General features: G+C 43.6%; 1 protein-coding gene across 1 annotated transcript in view; it reads left to right on the forward strand.

Annotated features, from left to right (window-relative positions):
• Positions 1-16,457, forward strand: part of LOC308673190 (vascular endothelial growth factor receptor kdr-like) — a 191,013-nt gene that overhangs the window by 59,808 nt on the left and 114,748 nt on the right. The window contains exons 2-3 of the mRNA XM_081336687.1: positions 4,163-4,259; positions 9,656-9,879. Of these exons, the coding sequence (XP_081192813.1) occupies positions 4,163-4,259; positions 9,656-9,879 (321 nt within the window). The remainder of the gene's footprint in view (positions 1-4,162; positions 4,260-9,655; positions 9,880-16,457) is intronic.

Here is a 16,457-nt window from a genome sequence, read left to right on the forward strand (position 1 = left end):
TTCATGTTTTAATTTGTTCTTATAATGTTATGATTTCTTTGGTGCTAAACAAGTAGTCCTTGACTTATGACTGCAGTTGGGATTGGCATTTCCATCATAGGTCAGTGCACTCATAAAGCGAGTCATTGCATCACCACACCCAATTTTATGGCTATTCTTACCATGGTTGTTAAGTGAATCAGATGTTCATTAAGCGAGTCTTGATTTTCCAATTAACTTTGCTTGTTGGAAGTTGAATAGGAAGGTGATAAATGACTGCAACCATCCTGAATTGCAAGCCGGTTGCCCAGTAGCTGAATTGTAATCACATGACCACAGGAGTGGTGCAATGGTCATAGTTTTGAGGACGGGTCATAAATCACTTTTTCTCAGTCTGTCATAACTTTGAAACATTGTTAAACAAACAGTCATAAATCAAGGATTACCTGCATGCCGGTCCATCTTTGGGATTAGGGGAGATTATCAGTACAAGGAGTCCTTGATTTATGACCACAATTGAGTTTAATGTTTCTGTTGCTAAGTGAGACATTTGTTAAATAGGTTTTGCTCCATTTTACAGCCTGGCTTGCCATAATCGTTAAGTGAATCACTGCATTTGCTCAGTTAGTGACACAGTTGTTAAGTGAATCTGGCTTCACCATTGACTCTGCTTGTTCAGAGAGTTGCAAAAGGTGATCATATGATTCTGGGACACTGTGACCATCATAAATATGAGTCAGTTGACAAGTGCCGAGTTTTCAATTAGTGGATTCGTTTGAACATGTGAAAATAGATCAGTTTGCCTTCACTCCAGAGGCAGAGCTGTGTTCGCTGGAGTTTTAATTGCCAACGAAGCCATGGAAAACAATTTCTGCAGATAGGAAAAGAGAGGAAGTTTTAAGGTTTTGTTTTCTGCTTAAAAGGAGGGGGAGGGAAGAAGGATGGGAAGTCAGATGAAGAAAGTCTAGTGTGGGTCAACACTCTAATGTCCAGCCTGGAGTTTTACAGCTGCAAAACAGCTTCAGAATAACAGAATAACAGAGTTGGAAGGGACCTTGAAGGTCTTCCAGTCCAACCCCCTGCTCAGGCAAGAGACCCTATATATACCATTTCAGACAAATGGTTGCCCAGTCTCTTTTTAAGAGCCTCCAGTGATGGAGCACTCACAACTTCTGGAGGCAAGCAGTTCCTCTGGTTGATTATTCTCACTGTTAGGACATTTCTCCTTAATTCCAGGTTGCTTCTCTCTTCAATTAGTTTCCATCCACGGTTTCTTGTCTCTCCTTCTGGTGCTTTGGAAAATAGTTTTGACACACACACACCCTCTTCTTTGTTGCAGCCCTTCAAATACTGGAAGACTGCTATGGTGTCACCCCTAGTCCTTCTTTTCTCTAGACTAGCCAGAGTCTTAGTTTAATCATCTGCAGTTTTTCCAAAGTCTCAGCCTCTTTTTTTGTGTAATGTGGTGACCAAAACTGGATGCAGTAGTGTGGTCCTCCTAAGGCTTTATAAAGCGGCACTAATACAGCATACTCCTTCCACGTCTCCTGCTGGGGAAAAACTCAGTCATGTTCCCTTCCTTTTTCGATTCTCTGCTGGAGTCTTTTAAAAGCATTTCTGATCATGTGGCAAAGGCGTGTGTGTGTGCGTGCGCGCATGGAGACATAGAAGCGCTGCTCTGGGCTGCTGGTGTTTTTCTTGCATGCCCACAGAATTATGACTTGAGTTTGTACAGCTGAGTCTTTATTACTGGTCATAATTATCCTGGCTGAGATAGAACAGGTACAATAATTTTTACAGCCCCGATAAAGGCTCTTTCAAAGCCACTGGGGGAAACGCAGCATATTTCTGATCCACCCTGGCCTCATTTAAATAGGGCCATTAGTTTGTTAGGACCACAAAGAGAGGACCGTATGGGATGCCCAGGCACTGCCGTGTAATAATTCTACTAAAAGCAAATATTTTGAAAGTGGCGCTCCCATCCCCATCGCAGGGGACTCTGCGGAGCAAATCTAATTGGAGAAGGACAAGGCACACAAGAGGAGCATTCCCCTTTCAGGAGTGCATGAAACAGGATATGTTTTTATAGCCTGAACGTAAATAAGTTTAGATGGAAATAAATTGAGGATCTCAGATAAGGTAGAGAAAGTCTGCTGGCTTACACATAGGAGGAAATCCATTTGGAGTCTTTGATGCACTCTGATCTTGGCTGTTTTCTTGCAGATGTTTCATGACCCAACTAGAGAACATCGTCAGTGTTAGAAGGGACTAGGGTTTGTGGAGAGGAGGAGGAAGAGGAGGAGGACTCTATGATCTTGATGGAAACCATAGACAAGAGTCTTCCATAATCCAAATTATGCTGTCACCCTACTTATTGTTCTTCTGAATGACTAGTTTTATTGGAAAATAAGTATGGATTTGCATCACAGGTATCTCGATTGAGCTAGCACACAGGAGCTTACTGTATTTTTCCAATTTGTTTCATGTTCATTAAAAAAACACCTTTCCAGATTATATATTTGGACAGCAGTTTAATGCCAGCCTAAATTTGCATTTTCTTCAGTGCTATCTGATAGGCATTCAGCCAGTCATTATTTCACACCTGTCAGGACATCATGACATTATTGGCAACCAATGCAAATCAGAACGTTGGCACCCAATGAAGTCATGGTGCACATGGTTGGCAATGCATTGCAAAGAGTTTGAGATAAATTTACAACTGGGTCTTTAACCCATTAGTTCTGTTTCAATATATCTATTTCTTCAAGCGTTCTTTTTGGAGGTGTGGGGTTCATGTATAGCCCTAAACTACAAGTTCCTTAGTTGTGTAGTGGACTCTATAACTAAAGTGGGAGTGGAGTTAAGAGATTAGCCATGCTGGAATTCTTACAAGAGAGGAAGTGATGGAGACCTGACCCCCTCTTAAATCTCCAGAGTCCTTATCTGATTGTTCTCGAGAAAGCATGGTTAATCTGGTGAGATTCTTGTAAATAGGCGAGTAGCAATGAAGATACTTCTCTGATCAATTCACAGTGTCCTTGTGGTGCCTTGTACCTGACATTTGTGATTCAGTGAATAAGCGAATGTGGCCGCATTTTCACATAATGCCTAACCATTCATCATGGTTTTACAAATGTAGAGAACCACAGAAATAACTTTGGAGAAGAATGCAACAGTTAGCAAAACATAAATTATGATTCCCCCCTCTCTCACCCCCTCTCTCTGTCTCTCTCCCTCTCTCTCTCTCCACAATGCCCAATGCAAGGTTCCTTGTGACACTATAGGAGAAGGTAGCATTATATGTGTGTTTGTGTGTGTGTGTGCATGTGCATGTGCGTGTGCATGTGCATGTGTGTGTGTGTGTGTGTGCAAGCTTGGGCTTCTGAAGTTAATGGAGGGGTAGACGTTGAATACCTAAATAAATAAGATCTAATTCATGCTAGTTCACAGATTTATTTGGCTGGACAATTCACCACCTGAAAGCAGTGGATGAGAACAGTTTACAGTGTTCGTTACTGTTCCCCTGTCAAGGACATGTGTCTCTGCATATTCAGTTGTCATGTTTTTCCATTTTGTATTCCTCTTGCTGTAATTCTTTAGCTTTTAAATCTTAGCCCATGTGAATGTTCTATAAATGGAAAGTTAGTGTCAAGTTTGACTGATAAAGAATAGATTGTTTTATTTCTTTTGTTTTTAATTTTTTTTTAAAAAAAAATGGTTATACACCTAGTATTTTTATCTGGAGATGTGAAATGACATTTAATACATCTGATGAATGATTGCCTAAAATGTATCCATAGTTACAAACTAATAAGAGTATTGCCAACCTCAAATTTACATAAAATTTTTTATTCCAATGCTAGGACTGGACATTTTAGAAAATGGGAGTGTGTGAAGAGGTTACTCTTTTGATTTCATTCTTTCAAATGTGTATTTTAGATAAATGCACTGTAAACTAGGATGGAATGACTAAGGAATGTTAAAAGTTACTTCTGTTTTCATAAACAAGCAATAAAGTAGAATAACTTTCTATTTTATAATCTTTGAAGAAAACCACCAAGCCATGGGACTATACAATTACTATTATTTATCATGAAAAATAAGGGGAAAAAATAATTGAAATTGCTCTCCTCTAATCCCTCTCTCTCTTTTCTCTCTCTCTCCCTCTCTCCATCTGTCTCAGCTCTGGCGAAGCAAGAAAGGCTTATGAAACCTGAACTGAACATCAAACGTGATTATATTATAGTGGAAGCTGGAGATTCGTTCAGCATAACTTGCAGGTAAATTCCTAGCCTCCTTGGAATTCCAAACTAAGTGGGAATTTAGATTCCCAGGGGATGTTGTCCTGAAATATTGTGGGAATTGAGTATGGCTAATCTAGAGAAAATAAGGACTAGGGGTGGAATAATAGCAGTCTTCCAATATTTGAGGGGCTGCCACAAAGAAGGGGGGGTCAAGCTATTCTCCAAAGCACCAGAAGGCAGGATGAGAAACAATGGATAGAAACTAATCAAGGAGAGAATCCAACCTAGAACTAAGGAGAAATTTCTTGACAGTGAGAACAATTAACCAGTGGAACAGCTTGCCTTCAAAAATTGTGGGTGCTCCATCACTGGAGGCTTTTAAGAAGAGATTAGACAATCTCTTGTCTAAAAATGGTATAGGGTTTCCTGCCTGAGCAGGGAGTTGGACTAGAAGACCTCCAAGGCCCCTTCCAACTCTGTTATTCTGAAATACCTTCTAGAATCTGACACACAAGGAAGCAGCCTAAAAATCACAACTTGGGCCAGAGAGAAAAATAAACATAGTTCCAGGCAGAGATGCTAAAACAGTCCATGAAGAATGTCTACACAGGGTAAGCGATTTGCAAGAACTTCAGAAACAGACTTTGGAATAGGATAGTTACAACATTGTGAAAACCAGCTTGGTATGGAGATTGTAGAAATCGTAAGCCATGAGTTCTAGTCCTATCTTAGCCAAAGCTGGCAGGGTGATCATGGGCCAGTCATTCTCTCTCAGCCCTGGGAAGAAGCCTTGGGCAAACCACTTTCGAAAATCTGCCAAGAAAACTGTAGGGACTAGTCCAGGTGACTTACAGTGACTTACACCTGGTCTTCATATTGACGATTGTCACAGCATCCCCATAGCCAAGTGATCAAAATTTGGTGACTTGGCAACCATCATGCATTTATGGCATGATCGCCATTTGCAACTTTGCCGGGTGGCTTCTTGTCAGTAAAAATCAATGAAGGAAGCCAGATTCACTTAACAACTGCATAATTCATTGAACAGTTGCAGTGATACACTTAACCACTCTGGAGAGAAGAGGTTGTAAAATCAGATGTGATTCACTAACAACTTCCTTGCTTAACCATAGAAATTCTAGTCCCACTTGTTGTCCCAAGTCAGGGATCTGCAACCTTGACAACTTTAAGACTTGTGGAATTTTGGGAACTGAGGTCCACAAGTCTTAAAGTTGTCAAGGTTGCAGACCCCTGTCCTAAGTCCAGAACTACCTGTATTTCTTTTCCTGTAGTGTCATCCAGTATTGTATAGCAACATTGCTGGCAACGTCAAACAAGCCAACTTGTTGCAATACAATGGAAAGTAATAATAATTTCTCTCTAGAGTTAACAGTGCAGAGGGGTGTCCAAGGTAGGGACAGTAAAAAAAAAGGTCAGGATGGCAGGCTCCTACAATTCAAGCCTTGCGATGCATGTAGAAACTGGACATGGCTTTGCAAGGGGTGTAGGACAACTTGCCACGGACAATTTTGGTCATGATATCACAAAAAAGATGATGAGAGTTTAGAAAAAAAAATTCAGAGAAGAGCAACTCAGATGATCCAAAGCCTGGAGACTAAAACATACGAAGAATGGCTATGGGACTTGGCTTTGGCTAGTAGTCTAAAAAAAAGAGAAATAGGGGAGACATGATAGCAGTCTTCCAGTACTTGAGGGGCTGCCACAAAGAAGAGGGGGGTCAAACTACTCCAAAGCACCAAAAGGCAAGACAAGAAACAATGGTTGGAAACTGACCAAAGAGAGAAGCAACCTGGAATTAAGGAGAAACTTCCTAACAGTGAGAACGATTAACCAGTGGTACAGCTTGCCTCCAGAAATCATGGGCACTCCATCACTGGAGATTTTTAAGAAGAGACTGGACAGTCACTTGTCTGAGATGGCATAGGTTCTCCTGCTTGAGCAGGGGGCTGGACTAGAAGACCTCCAAGCTCCCTTCCAGCTGTATTCTATTCTAACTCGCTGCGGGACAAGAGTTACACTAATTTCAAAGAAACAGTAGGATACAATCATTAAAGAAAGGATGCCAAAAGAGGAAGAACATGAAATGGGAATGAGAAAACTGAAATAATGTTTTAATTATTTGAAATAAATTGTTGAATTGTCCTGTGACGAATTCTCCCACGGCAAGTCGGCTGTGGCGAGTTGTCCTGCAGCAAATTGACTATGGCAAAATGGTCGTGGCAAATTGTCCCATTCTGTTCTGCATGGTGATAGCCACCATCCTGGCTTTTATGACACACACAGAGAGACACACATACCCCAACACCATACAAGTGCATTGTTATTACTGTGGTTATCTTTCCCAACGGCCAGTTGCATTTCAGAAAAGAAATACAGCACTTGCCCACTTTAATCTCCCAACACCTTTGAACAAGTTAATTTATCTCCCAAAGCAGCTTCAGAAGTTGCTGACCTGTGACAGCCTTGCTGAAAGAAGACAAGATTGTAGGATTTAGTGGCAGCAAAAGAGTTGGTTTACAGGATCTTCTTCAACATGGAAGAACTTACTTACAGTTAAGCAACTGGGTGCCAGATAAATCAATGTTGCAATCAGTGTGAGTCACACGTGTTTTGTGAACTCTTTATGTTGAAAATTCAGTGAAAGAGCATCAGCAGGTAGTATCCAGCCCAATCTTGGCCAATTGTTGTTGTTGTTGGAGGGAGGAGGGAGGAGGGAAAAAGGAAGAAGAAGAAGAAGAAGAAGAAGAAGAAGAAGAAGAAGAAGAAGAAGAAGAAGAAGAAGAAGAAGAAGAAGAAGAAGAAGAAGAAGAAGAAGAAGAAGAAGAAGAAGAAGAAGAAGAAGAAGAAGCAAGATAGAAAAAGACATGCTCTCAAGGACAATAACTCCTCTTAAATTCAAAGTATGGAATGAATTGAACTTTTGCACTTGTATGGTCAGAACTAACACGATTGGATAATTTAGTGATTAGAATTACAAAGTCAGAGGAGGATAGCCAGGGGAGACTAAAAATGGCTCCTAGCAGAAGAGCTCCTAGTTCCAATATTACTTGATGGACCACAGAAGAGGGATAGGTGGAAGGGGAGAACTAAAGTATTCTCTAGGGCAGGGTTCCCCAACCATGCTGGCTGGGGAATTCTGGGAGTTGAAGTCCACAAGTCTTAAAGTTGCCAAGGTTGGGGACCCCTGCTCTAGGGATGTTCAGATTTCATTTCCCCAAAGAGCTTCAAAGCAGGCAGGTGTGCAAATAAGGGTACTTGTGCTCAACTTCTGGAAGTAACCATGTCTTTTCCAGGGACCAAATGACAGGAATAGAAGACAGGAAGATGATCCGGGGAAAGATTCTAGAATCATATGAGGGGGTAGCACTTAAATATTGGCCCAAAACAAAGCAAATGCTTTAAAGACACATACAAGACTGATACTCTGAATTACTTTCTCCTAATGTTTTCCAAAAGGTTGCCTAATAGCCTGCCTCCTTGCCTTATAATCTCTTATTTTTCTTTGATTCCTGGGGGCTTCAAGAAGAAGCGGTAATAATAAAACAATTCCTTGCAGTTTTATTTCTGGCAGCATATGCTCCATTGTGGCCAATAAACCTCCACTGGGCATAGAAAACACACCATTCTACTGTAAAGCAAGGGTGTCCAAACTTGGCAACTTTAAGGCCTGTGGACCTCAACTCCCCGAAACGCCCAGCCTGGCTGGGGAATTCTGGAAGTTAAAGTCCACAGGTCTTAAAGTTGCCAAGGTTGGAGACCCCTGCTGTGAAGTTTCACAAACTTTACTTCACTGCTCAATCAGATTTTCTTTGACGTGGAATTTCAACATATACTACACCTGCTTTATTATTTTTGTTATATTTCAAATCCCAGCTTTATTATGTACAATTCAAGGTGGCATACACAATTCTCCCTCATGTAGAACATAGAATAACAGAGCCGGAGACCCTATACCAGGGGTGTCAAACTGCCGGCCCACGAGCCAGATGCGTCATCTGGAAGCCGCATCCACCCCATTGCCAGCAATGGCAAAACCATCCCGATGTGTTGCACAACGTCATGTGATGTCACGAGTTTGACATCAGACAAGTGGCTGTCCAATCTCTTCTTAAAACCTCCAGTGATTGAGCCATCACAACTTTTGAAGACAATTGTTCTCACTGTCAGGAAATTTCTCCTTAGTTCTAGGCTGCTTCTGTCCTTGATTAGTTTCCATTCCTTGCTTCTTGTCCTGCCTTCAGGGGCTTTGGAAAATAGGTTAACCTCCCTCTTCTTGGAGGTAGCCTCTTAGATATTGGAACACTGCTATCATGTTGCCCGTAGTCCTTCTTTTCACTAAACTAGTAAAAGTAAAGTTTCCCCCGCACTTGCGTGCTACTCGTTTCCAACTCTAGGGGCCGGTGCTCATCTCCGTTTCAAAGCCGAAGAGCCAGCGCTTGTCCAAGGACGTCTCCGTGGTCATGTGGCCGGCATGACTAGACGCCAAAGGCGCACGGAACGCTGTTACCTTCCCACCGTAGTGGTCCCTATTTTTCTACTTGCATTTTTACGTGCTTTCGAACTGCTAGGTTGGCAGAAGCTGGGACGAGTAACAGGCACTCACTCTGCTACGCGGCACTTGGGATTCGACCCGCCAAACTGCCGACCTTCTGATCGACAAGCTCAGCATCCTAACCCACTGAGCCACCGCGTCCCTCTTTCACTGAACTAGACATATCCAATTCCTGCAACCGTTCTTCATATGTCTTAGTCACCAGCCCTCTAATCATCTTTGTTGCTCTTTTCTGCACACTTTATGTGTATGACACCTATTCCTGTTTTGACCACCACATCAACCCTGTGAGGTAGTTTGGACTGAGAGAAGGTGGGGGGGACGGGCCCAAGGTCACCCAGCCAGTTTCTGCAAGTAAGGGAGGTATGGAACTTATGGTTTCCTGATTCTTAGTCTTCACCAAACTAGGCTTCCATGTTATGCCTTTCTTCATTCATGTCAGAAGCACCTACAAATTATAGCCATATAACATTCCACACTGGGCAAATAAAATAGGTATAAAATAAGTCATAGAAAATGTAGCACTTGCACAAGTATGTAGAATAAATTGGATTAAAGCTCAATGACATCTCCCCAGTATCAGGCCATGTTGACAGCAGTCTCTTTCCCAGCATGAGGTCTTCCTCCGTGCATGTTGAGGGACATAGTATGCACCATAGCATGGGTGAGATGGGTTGTTCTTCTCCATATTCACAGGGTATTTTCTATAGGGATGTCACATTTTCTTAGATTGTAGTCTACTCAATGATTTCCATATAGGCCAAGGATGTTCTTGACCAGATGACGTGGTTGTGCCCAGCTGCCTGGCAGCATCTTACATTATGCCTGAATCTGATGGAATGGTACTTTCTCTTGCCAGGGGCTCAGCGCATGGATTGACCTGGCAAGCTGGAGATGAACAGATCACCCACAGCAAGCGGTGGCATGTTCACAAGCAGAGGTGTTCAGACAAGCCATGGCATTCCTGCAGCACCATTGGGGTTAACCGAGCTGTAGCCAACGACACCGGCTATTTCACCTGCTTTTATGACCAACCCCCCTTCACGGAGGAACTGAAAGCCAAGATATATGTCTTCGTTAAAGGTAAGGCTGATTAATTCATCAATTCTGGCACTATAGGAAAGATGAGAAGGAGGCAGAGGAGAAAGGGAAAAAATGAATGGGAGCCAAGGTGATTTGGAGAAATTTCCTGACAGGGAGAACAATTAATCAGTGGAATGGCTTGCCTCCAGAAGTTGTGGATGCTCCATCACTGAAGGTTTTAGAGAGCCATTTATCTAGAATGGTATAGGGTTTCCTGCTTGAGCAGGGGGTTGGACTACAAGACCTCCAAGGTCCCTTGCATCTCCGTTATTCTGTATTCTGTAATCCAGTTTGGGTGGCAATGCCATGGCAAGAACAATTTCCATGGGGCTCCTGTTGTGGGCTTCATAGTCCAGATTTTCTGTCACTTACACATTGGTGCCAAGATGTCTCTAGAAAAGCTCCAAAGTCCTTTCCAACTCTTATTCTGTGTTCCACGAAAGAAAGAAAAATCAGAAGAGGTATGGAACTTGGTGTGATGTATTATCACTAGGTACCTATGGAGACCACACTGAGGATCAAAGCAGATACCCACTTCCAATTAATCCTATCAATAGCAAAGTCAAGGGCAGAGACATCTGCGTGGGGAAAAAAAACACGAATATGGCAGCTGCATAGAAGCCCCATGCCTTTTTGATATGCATCTCATGTAAAGAAGAGATCAGGGCTTCAATTATACCATTGTCACTTGAATGCTTGTGTCCCCCCCCCTCCATTCCCTTGGTCAATGGCAAAGGCTGTGAAAGTTGAAATCTGAAGTATCAGAGTTCCAAACCACAAAGAACAAACAACCTCACTCTAGCACTAGCAAAAGCACTTAGACTTGTATACCGCTTCATAGTGCTTTACACTCCTCTCTAAGTGGTTTACACCAGAGGTCCCCAACCTTTCGGGCACCAGGGACCGGTTCCGTGTGGAGAGGTTTTTCCAGGGACCAGAGGTGGGCTGATTTTATATGCTGTCTGTATCCTGCAGATGGGGCTTTGCTTGTTTGTGTGGACCGGTTGCTGGCATGCCACGGCCCAGTACTGGTCCACGGACTGGGGGTTGGGGACCCCTGGTCTACAGAGTCAGCATATTGCCCCCAACAATCTCAGTCCTCATTTTATCAACCTTGGAAGGATGGAAGGCCGAATCAACATTGAGCTGGTCTGGATCGAACTCCTGGCAGAGGGCAGAGTTAGCCTGCAAGGCTGTATTCTGACCATTGCGTCACCATGGCTTTTTAGGAACACCAACATGCATTGAGGAGCCATGGTTATTGAAAACATCTACAGTTGGGGTTGATAATATTCTTGTTCTATCGCAGCCTCTTTACTTCCAACTTTATTGTGGTCAGCCCACACACCCAGCATCTAGAGCTGTGTTTCTCAATCTTGTCAACATGAAAATCTGTGGACTTCAGCATCCAGAACACATGTGAACCTGTCATATTCTGGACAGACAGAATGGCTGGTTTGAAAGAGGGGTCAAAGAGGCCATCTACGTTAAGATTGAACAATCCTCTCTCAACAGAGGGGGAGGTGCTTACAACTCCACGTTCCTAAATCCCCATCTGTAAATTCTAACTTCATTCTCAAGCTGTGTTTGCATAGCCCACAAGAGCTTTGATGCTCTTAGATTGAAATCTAAAGAGCACTGAGGCAATGAAGCAGGAAGTTACATGGAGAGGTGCCATTAAAGGACGCCCTCCTCAGGAATAGCCATTACTCTTGAGTAATTTGGCTCCTGCAGTCAGAGCTGGCCAGTGCTAGCAGTTTGGGAATAAATCTAGGCAGATCCAGTGGGAAGGACTCAACCATTTAGAACACTCCTGTGATAGTCCAAACTCAGCTTAATGATGGTAAGTCGTAGCTATGTCCTTATTTATAGTCAAAGAACAAAGAAACCAAGTGAAGACCAGAAATCAAACAACAGAGGAGAAGGAGAAGGAGAAGAAATTCACATCCAGTGCTTCCTAGTGGCAACCACATTTTTAACAGAATTTAGCAGCATTTAATGGATTGGTCAATAGATCAATTCTCTAATAGGTTTTCTTCTCCTTGGTTTGAGAATCAGGAATTTGGCTTTTCTGTTTGCCCGTCTCTCAGCTTTTCTGCCTGAATTTCAACATTTCAACAGCCAGTATACTTTTTTAAAAAAAATGGGGCTTGAATTTTTGAGTTGACATTTTCTTTCATTTTTCTTTGCAAGGAAAATAAAGCATTGCTGTCAGGTGATGGGCTGGGATAGTAAGAGTGAAGCTGGAAAAGGTGGGAGGGCTGTTTTGGGGAGGGCTCCTCCTGCTCCTCCTCATTTAGCCTACAAAAGTCTTAACTAAATATATTTTCTATTAGTTCAGTATATTTAAAATAAATTTAAGGAGCACATTTATAAAAGCTAAGGGTTTTATAGGGGTCTACAAAGACCGAGAAACCCAAGCAAGCCTTGGGGTTGCCAGTCCCTGTTTTGAGACAACATTGCCTCAAGTAAATCCAACTTCCTTCAGTTCTGCCACCCTAACGAAGGGTTAAACTGTGCCTTGCCCGATTGGCATGATGGTTGATGAGGGATAATGGAAATTGTAGTACAGCCTGTCAGTACAGCAGGAAATTCCAGGCTCGTAGGCTAGTCTGGGATATCAAAACATTCCAGAAGCCAATCTCTTCGGGAAACTACATGGCCTTGTCTTTGAAGTCCTCAGGAGCCGAGGGAAAGTATCAACATGGCTATTTAACTGGGGAGGGAGCACTTCCAATTCAAACCCCATCAGGTCACAAGGAGTCACACAAGGAACTCCCAGTTCCTGAATCCAAGTACAGTCTCCCCGCCCCCACACCCATCCCAGAATCACTCAACATCTGCAAAGGACAGCCATGCAAACCCAAGAAAGAGCTCGCCAGCTTGAAGGAAGTTCACATTTATTTACTTTATCAAGAGTATTTGCAGACTGCTCCAAATCCATTGGGACAGTGAACAACAAAGTGAGCGTAAGCAAGAGAAAAGTAGCAAACACTCCAAAACCTGATTCTGGCGCTCCCAGGTGCAAACAGATGCCACTTTAAATGCTTCAGACACCCCTCCTTCCCCCCGCCCAGTCTTTGAATCTGAAAAGGTAAAGGAGTTCCCTGCGGATTTTGCTCCGCTAGTCAATGCCAGCTTTTGATATCTGAAGCCCTGATGAATTCCCTCCTTGAAATATTCTCCACCTGATGATCTGCCCGGTTATCAAACCCCGCACGGCGGCAGATCGAGAGGTCAGCTGGAGACACGGCAACCTGGAGACAGGCCCGTTCATTACCCTCAGCTTGTAAAATGGGAGATTGCCATGGCAGGGTGGGACATTGGAGCTCTGCAGGCAAGCTGCTTCCTCCCCTTTCCAGCCTCCTTCAAGCCACCCACAGCCCCTCCAAGGAAAGAAGGCCACGGCAAAACGCACGGCAGGTCCAACGCAGGGACCAAGCAGGCACTGTGGAATGTTAGTGGCTTATCAGCTGTCAGGAAAGTCCAAGGAGATGGAGAATGGCTTCTTTCTCGTAGCCTTTGCAGACAGACTGTCTGGCTCTGCAGGTCAAGGGGAGTTTCCAGGAAGGCAGGCAGGGTGGAGCGTCTCTACTTGAAAACCCAGCATGGATCAAGAAGGTTAGTTCACTTGGAAGTGCTGAAGGAGCAGAAATTGGGATCCGTGTTTGTGTGTGAGGGAAGCAAGGCCATCCTTGTCATCATTCAGTAGAGCAAAGTTGGAGAAATAAGAGCAACCTGCAGCTCAAAGGCAAACGAAACAAGAATTCAGCACAGGACGGCGGAGGTTTGTGTGTCGTCCCAGTTGAAACTTGTGTAGATAACAACAGAATAAACAGAGTTGGAAGGGACCTTGGAGGTCTTTCTAGTCCAGCCCCCTGCTCAAGCAGGAGACCCAAGGCCTAGACCATTTCGGACAAGTGGTTGTCCAGTATCTTCTTAAACGCCTCCATTGTTGGAGCAGCCACAACTTCTGAAGGCACAGTGTCATTGCTCAAATGGCATAATTTGTGTGAGTTGCACAATGGGATCAGGGCCACGTGTGGAGCCACTCTGCTCTTTGCTGTCCTGCAGATGCTTGGGGTGTGTTGTGCAAACATATTCCATTTTCCTGCACGGTGCAAAAGTGTGTTCACTCAAGTCCAAAGCGAGAAGTGATGCAGAATCCCATCCTCTTGGTTGTGTATCCACGTACATAGATTGTCCTTCCTTTGGGTGACCTGTGATGCCTTCGGTCCCAGTTTGCTTTCAGAACATACCATCAAAACAATGACTTACTTACTGGATTCCAGTGACCGCCCTTGAAAATGTGGACAGGCTTGCAACAAAACCTGAAATTGATTTAATTTATTCCAAATTAACCTAATTATGTAGAGGCCTTGCGATTATGCCTTAAATAAAATTTTTTTAAAATGCAGCTTTTGGAAGAAAAATTGCCATGTTAGGAGTTGCAACATGGAAAATAAAATTCCCTATTCTGGGCGGATTCTCGATTCCGTATTCCCCCCTGGGGGAGGAATCAAGAAAACATCTCTGGGGGGGAGGGGGGGCTGATGAAACAAAAGCCATGCAGGGCATTGCAACGGAGCAATGCAGCTTCCTTCTGAAGCCTGCCCATCTAGGGACTTCAGTATCAGGCTAAAAAACGAAAGAGGGGATGAGATACAGCTTGTTATTGTTCTCACACGCTGCCGCCGGGGCGGGAAGAATAGCATGGGAGTCTCGTGGGAAAACATTTTTTTTTCCCACCCCACCTGTGTGAGGCCCATAAAGAAGCAGATTTCTCCAGTGAAGCCAGTCCTGAAACAGGAATGCCAGATAGACTTGAATTCCTTTAGGAGGGCTGATAAAAGCCGGCTGCAGAGAGAGAGAGAGCAACAGTAACATGATAAAATTCCAGTGAGCAGAATTTCCATTGATTTAAGGCGTTGGGGTAGGGGGGTAGGGCAGGAAAGCTGCAAGACAAAACTGCTCGAGGAATTTCAAAAAGTCAAGATGATGGCCGTAGGGGCATCCTCAAAGCCCCATCCCCTTTTTTGCAAGTCTCACAACTGTGTGCAAAAGGGGCAGAGCTTCAGTTAAGAGGTGGCTGCTGCTATCCAGACTTCTTTGCTCCCAACACACACACACACACACACACACGCACACACACATCCAGGACACCTCGGTGTTCAATGACAGATATCCGTCACTATCTGCCTAGACGTGGAGAGCTTTCAAAGATGGAAAGATGAAATAATTAAACTTACTGTTGGGACGTTGCTGGTATAAACAGAGGCATCGAATCAAAAGCACTTGAAATACTAGCACCGCTTTATAAAAGTTTGGTAAGGCCACACCTGGAATGCTACATCCAGTTTTGGTCACCACATTACCAAAAAGAGGTTGAGACTTTGGGGGGAAAAAGTGCAGAGAAGAGCAACTAAGATGATCAAATGCCTGGAGACTAAAACATATAAAGAACCCATTGCAGGATTTGGGTTTGGCGAGTCTAGAGAAAAGAAGGAGTAGGAGGGACATGATAGCAGTCTTCCAATATTTGAGGGGATGCCACAAAGAAGAGGGGGGGTCAACTTATTTTCCAAAGCACCAGAAGGCAAGACAAGAAGCAACGGATGAAACCAATCAAGGAGAGAAGCAACCTGGAATTAAGGAGCAACTTCCTAATAGTGAGAACAATTAACCAATGGAACAGCATGCCACCAGAAGTTGTGGGTGCTTCATCACTGGAGGTTTTTAAGAAGAGACTGGACAGCCAATTATCTGAAATGGTATAGGGGCTCCTGCTTGATCAGGGGGCTGGACTGGAAGACCTCCAAGGTCCCTTTCAGCTCTATTCTAAATTGAATTGACATACAGTATGTAAGTCCCCATAGGCTGTACGTGCATGTCCCATTAAACCACAATGGGATTTATTTGGTTGTAGCTGAGCAGATCATATAAATCTTCCCTTCTAGCATGTTGGGGAGAGTTGTTTTAGTCCAGGCTGTTCTGTGGTTTTGAGTTGTTGTTGTTGTTGTTGCACACATTGTAAGCTGCTGAGAGTCTTTGGAGTGTTTGACAGCCTTAAGAAAGCCAACTCACCATCCCCATTTTTCATCCTAGCATCTCAGCTTGATTCTTTAGCTGAATTTGCAGCCCATCCCTTGTGGCTCCATACATGCATCACAGCTAAACATGATGCATTAACTGAGTCTCGTGATTCAATGGCACACGAAGCAGGATGTCGGTATCCTTTCCTTTATTTCTTCAGATCCTGCAAATCTCATTCATCAGTTATTCTCCCTGAGTTGCCGTTTCATCTCAGGTGGGAAATTTTGAAAGGCATGCCAGGAAAGGGACCCTTACAAGAAGGAGCACCCTTGGCTCTTTCAGAGGAAAGCGACAGAAGCAAAAGGGCCAATGAATCACAAGCTAATGGGTAGGAAGTGAGCATGAATCAGCCTGGCCTTCTGCTTCAGTGCAAGTGGCAGCTGGACAATATAGCACTTATGACTCATCAAAGATTGGGAAGCACTTAAGTTACTTCTTCAGCTTCAGGGCAAAGAAACAGACCAGAAGCAAATTTTGTTTTTCTC

Source organism: Vipera berus (genome assembly GCF_964194415.1).
Source record: "Vipera berus genome assembly, chromosome: 11".
Taxonomy (NCBI): Eukaryota; Metazoa; Chordata; class Lepidosauria; order Squamata; family Viperidae; genus Vipera; species Vipera berus.